This window comes from Oncorhynchus tshawytscha, linkage group LG13 (assembly GCF_018296145.1).
Source record: "Oncorhynchus tshawytscha isolate Ot180627B linkage group LG13, Otsh_v2.0, whole genome shotgun sequence".
Taxonomy (NCBI): domain Eukaryota; kingdom Metazoa; phylum Chordata; class Actinopteri; order Salmoniformes; family Salmonidae; genus Oncorhynchus; species Oncorhynchus tshawytscha.
Window position 1 is genome coordinate 16887709 of NC_056441.1, and position 11307 is coordinate 16899015.

At 44.9% G+C, this 11307-nt stretch overlaps 1 protein-coding gene across 2 annotated transcripts in view; it reads left to right on the forward strand.

Moving 5' to 3' along the window:
* LOC112265809 (zinc finger protein 385D) overlaps positions 1-10901 on the forward strand; it is a 31745-nt gene extending 20844 nt beyond the window's left edge. For both annotated transcript variants that reach the window (XM_042295255.1, XM_042295256.1), the window contains 4 exons: positions 5048-5305; positions 5823-6004; positions 9130-9225; positions 10442-10901. In XM_042295255.1, coding sequence (XP_042151189.1) covers positions 5048-5305; positions 5823-6004; positions 9130-9225; positions 10442-10684 — 779 coding nt within the window. In that variant the 3' untranslated portion in view covers positions 10685-10901. The remainder of the gene's footprint in view (positions 1-5047; positions 5306-5822; positions 6005-9129; positions 9226-10441) is intronic.
* Positions 10902-11307: the final 406 nt, after the last annotated feature.

The window sequence follows — 11307 nt, forward strand, 5'->3', positions numbered from 1 at the left end:
TGGAGCCCCTAGTCCCACTGTACATACCTTAGATACCTCCTTTGTCCCACCTCCCACACATGCGGTGACCTCACCTAGTATAACTAGCATGTCCAGAGATGCACTCAGTGCCTGGGCTTACCTCCACTGTACCCGCACCCCACCATACCCCTGTCTGCACATTATGCCCTGAATCTATTCTACCACGCCCAGAAATCTGCTCCTTTTATTCTCTGTCCCCAACGCTCTAGGCGACCAGTTTTGCTAGCCTTTAGCCGTACCCTCATCCTACTCCTCCTCTGTTCCTCGGGTGATGTGGAGGCTAACCCAGGCCCGGCGTGTCCCCAGGCACTCTCATTTGTGGACTACTGTAATCGAAAAGGCCTTGGTTTCATGCATGTTAACATCAGAAGCCTCCTCCCTAAGTTTGTTTTACTCACTGCTTTAGCACACTCCGCCAACCCTGATGTCCTTGCCATGTCTGAATCCTGGCTTAGGAAGGCCACCAAAAATTCTGAGATTTCCATACCCAACTACAACATTTTCCGTCAAGATAGAACTGCCAAAGGGGGAGGAGTTGCAATCTACTGTAGCGATAGCTTGAAAAGTTCTGTCATACTTTCCAGGTCTATGCCCAAACAGTTCGAGCTTCTAATTTTAAAAATGAATCTCTCCAGAAATAAGTCTCTCACTGTTGCCGCCTGTTATAGACCCCTCTCAGCTCCCAGCTGTGCCCTGGACACCATATGTGAATTGATTGCCCCCCATCCATCTTCAGAGTTTGTTCTGTTAGGTGACCTAAACTGGGATATGCTTAACACCCCAGCAGTTCTACAATCTAAAATGCCCTCAATCTCATACAAATTATCAAGGAATCCACCAGGTACAACCCTAAATCCGTAAACATGGGCACCCTCATAGATATTATCCTGACCAACTTCCCCTCCAAATACACCTCTGCTGTTTTCAATCAGCATCTCTGCGATCACTGCCTCATTGCCTGCATCCGCTATGGGTCCGCGGTCAAACGCGGACCACCCATCATCACTGTCAAACGCTCCCTAAAACACTCCTGCGAGCAGGCCTTTCTAATCAACCTGGCCCAGGTAACCTGGAAGGATATTGACCTCATCCCGTCAGTTGAGGATGCCTGGTCGTTCTTTATAAGAAATTTCCTCACCATCTTAAATAAGCATGCCCTTTTCAAAAAATGTAGAGCTAAGAACAGATATAGCCCTTGGTTCACTCCAGACCCGACTGCCCTTGACCAGCACAAAAACACCCTGTGGCGGACTGCAATAGCATCGAATAGTCCCCGCGATATGCAACTGTTCAGGGAAGTCAGGAACCAATGTACACAGTCAGTCAGAAATTTGCATCCTGTACCTCTAACTCCAAAAAGATTTGGGAACTGTAAAGTCCATGGAGAACAAGAGCACCTCCTCCTAGCTGCCCACTGCACTGAGGCTAGGTAACACGGTCACCACGGATAAATCCATGATAATCGAAAATTTCAATAAGCATTTCGGCTGGCCATGCTTTCCTCCTGGCTACTCCAACCCTGGCCAACAGCTCCGCAACCCTCGCAGCTACTTGCCCGAGCCTCCCCAGCTTCTCCTTCACCCAAATCCAGATCGCAGATGTTCTGAAAGAGCTGCAAAACTTGGACCCGTACAAATCAGCTGGGCTAGACAATCTGGACCATCTCTTTCTAAAATTATCTGCCGCCATTGTTGCAACCACTATTACCAGTCTGTTCAACCTCTCTTTCATTTCGTCTAAGATCCTAAAGATTGGAAAGTTGCCACGGTCATCCCCCTCTTCAAAGGGGGTGGCACTCTAGACCCAAACTGTTACAGACCTATATCCATCCTGCCTTGCCTTTCTAAAGTCTTTGAAAGCCAAGTTAATAAACAGACCGCTAACCATTTTGAATCCCACCGTACCTTCTCCGCTGTGCAATCCGGTTTCTGAGCTGGTCACGGGTGCATCTCAGCCACGCTCAAGGTACTAAACGATATCATAACCGCCATCGATAAAATACAGTACTGTGCAGCCGTCTTCATCGACCTGGCCAAGGCTTTTGACTCTGTCAATCACCACATTCTTATTGGCAGACTCAATAGCCTTGGTTTCTCAAATGACTGCCTCGCCTGGTTCACCAACTACTTCGCAGATAGAGTTCAGTGTGTAAAATCGGAGGCCTGTTGTCCGGACCTCTGGCAGTCTCTATGGGGGTACCACAGGGTTCAATTCTCAGGCCGACTCTTTTCTCTGTATATATCAACAATGTCGCTCTTGCTGCGAGTGATTCCCTGATCCACCTCTACGCAGACGACACCATTCTGTATACATCTGGCCCTTCTTTGGACACTGTGTTAACTAACCTCCAAAGGAGCTTCAATGCCATACAACACTCCTTCCGTGGCCTCCAACTGCTCTTAAACTCTACCAAAACGAAATGCATGCTTTCAACGGTTCGCTGCCCGCACCCGCACGCACCCGCCAGCCTGACTAGCAACACTACTCTGGACGGTTCTGACCTAGAATATGTGGACAACTACAAATACCTAGGTGTCTGGCTACACTGTAAACTCTCCTTCCAGACTCATATTAAACATCTCCAATCCAAAATCAAATCTAGAATCGGCTTTCTATTTCGCAACAAAGCCTCCTTCACTCACGCCGCCAAACTTACCTTAGTAAAACTGACTATCCTACCGATCCTCGACTTCGGCGATGTCATCTACAAAATAGCTTCCAACACTCTAATCAGCAAATTGGATGCGGTCTATCACAGTGCCATCCGTTTTATACCACTGCGACCTGTATGCTCTAGTCGGCTGGCCCTCGCTGTATATTCGTCGCCAGACCCACTGGCTCCAGGTGATCTACAAGTCTATGCTAGGTAAAGCTCCGCTCACTGGTCACGATAACAACACCCACCCGTAGCACGCGCTCCAGCCGGTATATCTCACTGGTCATCCCCAAAGCCAACACCTCCTTTGGACGCCTTTCCTTCCAGTGACTGGAACGAATTGCAAAATTTGCTGAAGCTGGAGACTTACATTTCCCTCACCAACTTTATACATCAGCTATCTGAGCAGCTAACCGATCGCTGCAGCTGTACATAGTTCATCTGTAAATAGCCCACCCAATCTACCTACCTCATCCTCATATTGTTTTTATTTACTTTGCTGCTCTTTTGCACACCAGTATCACTACTTACACACCATCATCTGCTCATCATCATCTGCTCATCTATCACTCCAGTGTTAATCTGCTAAATTGTAATTACTTTGCTACTATGGCCTATTTATTGCCATACCTCCTCATGCCATTTGCACACACTGTATATAGACTTTCTTTTTTCTCTATTGTATTGACTGTACGCTTGTTTATTCCATGTAACTCTGTGTTGTTGTTTCTGTCGCACTGCTTTGCTTTATCTTGGCCAGGTCGCAGTTGTAAATGAGAACTTGTTCTCAACTAGCTTACCTGGTTAAATAAAGGTGGAAAAAAATGATAATAATAATAATAAATGTATGCATGCCTCAGAGGCGTGTTCATATGTGTTGTGGTGTGTGTGAGTGTGTTATAGAGGAAGAGTCTATTCATTTGACTTCATGCCATAGTGATAGAGTGAGCAAGTTTTTCTATTTAGCGTGGAAGAAACAGGGGAACTTTGTGATGATTACTTTGCCAAACAGCCTTATTGCCATTTTAGAGAGACAGTCAATGACAATAAATAAACGCTTACAGGCCTAATCCCCATTAACACATGACCACTATGGGGTTTCCCTCTGGGGAAGCCCTTCCGTTCCTGGTCCGTCTCACTGCAGATAATGGACCGTAATCATTTCAATCCGAAGCCTTTCATTTTCCCACTCTGAAAAATGGAAGCAGATTCTCATGGGAAATCATTGGTTATTACTGAGATTACAGAGGCTAATGAATCTCATAAACACTGTTGCTGGTGTGGTTTTCTATCTCAGTGAGTTATGGTAAAAGTTGAGAGACTTGGTCTGCTTCCCAAATGGCACCCTTTCCCAACATAGTGCACCATGGGCCCTGGTCAAAAGTGGTACACTTGTTAGGGATAGGGTGCTATTTGGGATGCATGCCTGCAGTAGTAACCAGCATTAGATGCAGGCCTGCAGTAGTAACCAGCATTAGATGCAGGCCTGCAGTAGTAACCAGCATTAGATGCAGACCTGCAGTAGTAACCAGCATTAGATGCAGGCCTGCAGTAGTAACCAGCATTAGATGCAGGCCTGCAGTAGTAACCAGCATTAGATGCAGACCTGCAGTAGTAACCAGCATTAGATGCAGACCTGCAGTAGTAACCAGCATTAGATGCAGACCTGCAGTTGTAACCAGCATTAGATGCAGACCTGCAGTAGTAACCAGCATTAGATGCAGACCTGCAGTTGTAACCAGCATTAGATGCAGGCCTGCAGTAGTAACCAGCATTAGATGCAGGCCTGCAGTAGTAACCAGCATTAGATGCAGGCCTGCAGTAGTAACCAGCATTAGATGAAGGCCTGCAGTAGTAACCAGCATTAGATGCAGACCTGCAGTAGTAACCAGCATTAGATGCAGGCCTGCAGTAGTAACCAGCATTAGATGCAGACCTGCAGTAGTAACCAGCATTAGATGCAGACCTGCAGTAGTAACCAGCATTAGATGCAGGCCTGCAGTAGTAACCAGCATTAGATGCAGGCCTGCAGTAGTAACTAGCATTAGATGCAGACCTGCAGTTGTAACCAGCATTAGATGCAGAACTGCAGTTGTAACCAGCATTAGATGCAGGTCTGCAGTAGTAACCAGCACATTTTAAAGGTTGATGATGGAGAGAAGAAAGCATCAGGGTTAACTTACCTCTCCTTTCTCTCTCACCACCACTATCACACACACAAACACTCTCCTCACTAATTCACCACTCAACACACTCAAATTCGGTTTCATTCTAAGATGGGAGGGATAAACTTGTATAGATTTCACTCATCCCCCAAAAATGATGGCAGCCTTATTACAATGCTCTATTATATTCTATTATTCTGTGTAGATGTCACATTCAGACCCGTGTTGTCACCACCCTCTGCCTCTGGGGTGGCGCCATCGACCTGCAGTCCAGCAGTTTCAATGGAGACGCCCACTGACCCCTCACTGTCGCCCTGTCCCATGGTGGAGAAGGAGAAGGAGATGGAAGGAGCGGTGGAGGAGGTTGTAGAGTCAGAGGAAGAGAAGGCTAAGAGACTGCTCTACTGTTCTCTCTGCAAGGTGGCCGTCAACTCTGCATCCCAGTTACAGGCTCACAACAGTGGTGAGAATGAAGCATCACTGACCTGTGTGTGTGTGTGTGTGTGTGTGTGTGTGTGTGTGTGTGTGTGTGTGTGTGTGTGTGTGTGTGTGTGTGTGTGTGTGTGTGTGTGTGTGTGTGTGTGTGTGTGTGTGTGTGTGTGTGTGTGTGTGTGTGTGTGTGTGTGTGTGTGTGTGTGTGTGTGCGTGTTTGCGTGTGCGTGCGTGCGTTGTGTGTGTCATCATCATGCTGCAACAAGTCCGTCTTATTAATCAATCTAAGACGTCTACAGAGCTCAGGGCTCTTATCTGATCAATACCACACCAATCAATCACTCCCTTCCTTACCCCAAGGCCGAGGCCATTACTGCCATCTTGATCTGACAGGTAAAGTGTATGTTAGGACAGGGCCTCTCTCTTGTCATCATCTCCATTTACACTGAGATGCACCTTTATGTAGTAGCCAGATGTCCCACTTTGTTAATACTTAGTTGGCGTCTCTGCTTCTCACCTTTGACCTATCTGACCTTTCACCCTGTCAGGCACGAAACACAAAACAATGCTGGAGGCCAGGAGCGGCGACGGCGCCATAAAGTCATTCCCCAGGTCAGGGGTCAAAGCCAAGCTGGCCCCTCCCACCGAGGTGTCAACGGGGCTCCAGAACAAAACTTTCCACTGTGAGATCTGCGATGTTCACGTCAACTCCGAGACACAACTCAAACAGGTTAGTTATATAGTGTATGTCAACTCCGAGACACAACTCGAACAGGTTACTTATATAGTGTATGTCAACTCCGAGACACAACTCGAACAGGTTAGTTATATAGTGTATGTCAACTCCGAGACAGAACTCGAACAGGTTAGTTATATAGTGTATGTCAACTCCGAGACACAACTCGAACAGGTTAGTTATATAGTGTATGTCAACTCCGAGAACAACTTAAACAGGTTAGTTATATACTTTATGTCAACTCCGAGACACAACTCGAACAGGTTAGTTATATAGTGTATGTCAACTCCGAGACACAACTCAAACAGGTTAGTTATATAGTGTATGTCAACTCCGAGAACAACTTAAACAGGTTAGTTATATACTTTATGTCAACTCCGAGACACAACTCGAACAGGTTAGTTATATAGTGTATGTCAACTCCGAGACACATCTCGAACAGGTTAGTTGTATAGTGTATGTCAACTGCGAAACACAACTCAAACAGGTTAGTTATATAGTGTATGTCAACTGCGAGACACAACTCAAACAGGTTAGTTATATAGTGTATGTCAACTCCGAGACACAACTCAAACAGGTTAGTTATATAGTGTATGTCAACTCCGAGACACAACTCAAACAGGTTAGTTATATAGTGTATGTCAACTCCGAGACACAACTCAAACAGGTTAGTTATATAGTGTATGTCAACTCCGAGACACAACTCAAACAGGTTAGTTATATAGTGTATGTCAACTCCGAGACACAACTCAAACAGGTTAGTTATATAGTGTATGTCAACTCCGAGACACAACTCAAACAGGTTAGTTATATAGTGTATGTCAACTGCGAAACACAACTCAAACAGGTTAGTTATATAGTGTATGTCAACTCCGAGACACAACTCAAACCGGTTAGTTATATAGTGTATGTCAACTCCGAGACACAACTCAAACAGGTTAGTTATATAGTGTATGTCAACTCCGAGACACAACTCAAACAGGTTAGTTATATAGTGTATGTCAACTCCGAGACACAACTCAAACAGGTTAGTTATATAGTGTATGTCAACTCCGAGACACAACTGAAACAGGTTAGTTATATAGTGTATGTCAACTCCGAGACACAACTCAAACAGGTTAGTTATATAGTGTATGTCAACTCCGAGACACAACTCAAACAGGTTAGTTATATAGTGTATGTCAACTCCGAGACACAACTCAAACAGGTTAGTTATATAGTGTATGTCAACTCCGAGACACAACTCAAACAGGTTAGTTATATACTTTATGTCAACTCCGAGACACAACTCAAACAGGTTAGTTATATAGTGTATGTCAACTCCGAGACACAACTCAAACAGGTTAGTTATATAGTGTATGTCAACTCCGAGACACAACTCAAACAGGTTAGTTATATAGTGTATGTCAACTCCGAGACACAACTCAAACAGGTTAGTTATATAGTGTATGTCAACTCCGAGACACAACTCAAACAGGTTAGTTATATACTTTATGTCAACTCCGAGACACAACTCAAACAGGTTAGTTATATAGTGTATGTCAACTCCGAGACACAACTGAAACAGGAGAGTGAAATACAGGTTGAGTTTAACAGCATACAAAGAAACACAAAACAAATATATGAAGGTAAGCATCAGGTTGTGTTGGTACAAATGTATTGTACTGGTTGTTGTAAGTTGAAATGTTTAGGGTTTGTATAAGGTCAGGTGCTTATGAATATTCATCAGTTCATTAGACATGGTTTGGCCTGATTGTTAATAACCATCTGTCTGTGTATGCCACTCAAAATCAAATCCTCCCTTTTATAAATATTTATACATTTAGAAGGCTAAGAACAAATGTACATTACAGAGATGAGAGGAAAAAGTGGAACTTTAATTAGGTGTAGTGTTTCCTTTGATTTCCTGTGGCCTGATATGAATCTATGATTTAGACTGGCCTCATCTCTCTTTCTCTCACTCAAGTTCAAGCTGCTACATTGCGTCAATAGTGCCAAAGCAACAATGTATACAATATATGTATACAATATACATTGTAATAATATGTCTCTCTCTATCTACTTTTCTCTCTCTCCTCTCTCTCTCTCTCTCTCTCTCTCTCTCTCTCTCTCTCTCTCTCTCTCTCTCTCTCTCTCTCTCAGTGTCTCTCTGTCTCTCTCTGTTGGTCTCTCTCTCTCTCTCTCTCTCTCTCTCTCTCTCTCTCTCTCAAGTTAATTCAATGGGTTTTATTGACATGGGAAACATATTTTTACATTGCCAAAGCAAGTGAAATAGATAATAAACAAAAGTGAAATAAACAGTCAAAAGTTATTTATTTATCCTTTATTTAACTAGGCAAGTCAGTTAAGAACAAATTCTTATTTACAAAGATGGCCTACACCGACCAAACTCGGACGATGCTGGGCCAATTGTGCGCCGCCCTCTGGGACACCCAATCACGGCCAGTTGTGATACAGTCGGGTTTTGAACCAGGTTGTCTGTAGTGACGCCTCCAGTACTGAGATGCAGTGTCTTAGACCGCTGCACCACTTGGGAGCCCACTTGGGAGCAGCACCGCACCACTTGGGAGCCCAATTGGGAGCCCACTTGGGAGCAGCACCGCACCACTTGGGAGCCCACTTGGGAGCAGCACGGCGCCTCTTGGGAGCCCATTAAAAGTAAACATTACACTCACAAAATTTCTAAGAAATAGAGACATTTCAAATGTCATACTATGGCTATATACAGTGTTAAAGTTAAAGTACGTAAGGGAAAATAAATGAACTTTTATTGTGGCAACAGGTCACCAATGTTTACGTTGTGATGGCACACTGTAGTGTACAAATTGGAGTTTTACAAAATTGGTTTTGTTTTCAAATTCTTTGTGGAACTGTGTAATCTGATGGAAATATGTGTCTCTAATATGGTCATACATTTGCCAGGAGGTTAGGAAGTGCAGCTCAGTTTCCACCTCATTTTGTGGGCAGTGTGCACATAGCCTGTCTTCTCTTGAGAGCCGGGTCTGCCTACGGCGGCCTTTCTCAATAGCAAGGCTATGTTCACCGAGTCTGTACATAGTCAAAGCTTTCCTTGTTTGGGTCTCTCTCTGTGTCTGTCTCTGTCTCCCCCATCTCCTCAGCACATCAAAAGTAGAAGACATAAAGACAGAGTAGCAGGGAAGCCAGCCAAGCCCAAGTTCAGCCCGTATGGTCTACCGCCCCAACGCAACCAGTCAGTGAGTACCACATTATTGTATTATGAAATCAAATCAAATCAAATTGTATTTGTCACATGCACCGAATACAACAGTACCTTACTGTGAAATCCTTACTTACAAGCCCTTAACCAACAATGCAGTTCAAGAAATAGAGTTAAGAAAATATTGACTAAATAAAGAAAAGTTTTAAAAATCAAATCAAAAAGTAACACAAAGAAATTACATAACAATAACGGGGCTATATACAGGGGGTACCGGTACCGAGTTAATGTACAGGGGTAGAGGTTAGACGAGGTAATTTGTAAAGTGACTATGCATAGATAATAAACAGAGATTAGCAGCAATGTAAAAGCAGGGAGGGGGCAGGGGTTAATGTAAATAGTCCGGGTGGCCATTTGATTATGGTTCAGCAGTCTTATGGCTTGGGGGTAGAAGCTGTTAAAGAGCCTTTTGGTCCTAGACTTGGCACTCCGGTACCGCTTGCCGTGCGATAGATAGCAGAGAGAACAGTCTATGACTTGGGTGACTGGAGTCTTTGACAATTTTTTGGGCCTTCCTCTGACACCACCGAGTAAACAGGTCTTGGATGTCAGGAAGCTTGGCCCCAGTGATGTACTGGGCTGTACACACTACCCTCTGTATCGCCTTATGGTCAGATGCCGAGCAGTTGCCATACCAGGTGGTGATGCAACCAGTCAGGATGCTCTCGATGGTGTAGCTGTAGAACTTTTTGAAGATCTGTGGACCCATGCGAAATCTCCTGTGGGGGAAAAGGTGTTGTCGTGCCCTCTTCACAACTGTCTTGGTGTGTTTGGACCATGATAGTTCGTTGGTGATGTGGACACCAAGGAACTTTAAACTCTCGTCCCGTTCCACTTCAGCCCTATTGATGTTAATGGGGGCCTGTTTGGCCCTCCTTTTCCTATAGTCCACGATCAGCTCCTTTGTCTTGCTCACATTGAGTGAGAGGTTGTTGTCCTGGCACCACACTGCCAGGTCTCTGACCTTCTCCCTATAGGCTGTCTCATTGTTGTCGGTGATCAGGCCTACCACTGTTGTGCCGTCAGAAAACGTAATGATGGTGTTAGAGTCGTGCCTGGCCACGCAGTCGTGGCAGTACTTTACTGGAGGTTTTGTTGTGGACTGATTGTGGAACGTGTGATAGCTGTATGGTGGTGATCACATTGTAGAACAGTTGTAGAAATATTTTGATCATGTTGTTTTTGGTTTCCAGGTTGGGATCGCTCTGAGGAAGGAGCAGGACTTGGCGAAGCCTCTCGCCTCGTGCCTCTTACAGCGCCATCTCTCCCTTGCTGCTGCTGCTGCCATGGCAACCCTGTCCCCGTTTCATTTGCGCCCTGCCCCTATACCTGGCCCTGCCATCTTTCAGATTCAGGCCCTCCCCCAGACCTTGTTACATCCCGCCCCAGGACCTTTCCGTACGGCACATACATCAGTTCTGTTCTCACCGTACTGACCCAGACCTGCACCAGACTTGGCCTATACCTGACCCTGACCCAGACCCGTATCAGATGGACCAAAACCCAACAGAACCTGTGGGACCAGTGCAGACAAATTATGGTCTGGAAAGTGTGTATGTGTGTGTTTGTGTAAGTGTGTGTGCATTTGTCATGTGCGTGTGTTTGTCAAGAAATATGAGTATTGTTTTTCAATAAAGAATATGTTGCTGGCTGTGATGTTGTGGAGGTCTATTTTTTAAGAAAAATCCCATCCGTCCTTGTTTACGGAATCCCATCCGTCCTTGTTTACGGAATCCCATCCGTCCTTGTTTACGGAATCCCATCCGTCCTTGTTTACGGAATCCCACCCATCCCCATTACAAACACTGGAAAGTGAGATGTAATCTACATCTCGATTAGGCTGATAGAAATATTCATTATTTAGTTTAATGATTTTTGATTTGAACGTCATTATTTCTATATAGCCTACACTTTCTCATTGTGAACTTCTAACCCGAGTGGGACGGGTGTGGCTTTGTGACAATGATCAAAAGTGCAGCTGCTAACGGATTTGACATCTCCAACGCAGTTCCACCTCCGACATAACAAAAACATCAGCTATGCGGGTGTCGGCTATCGC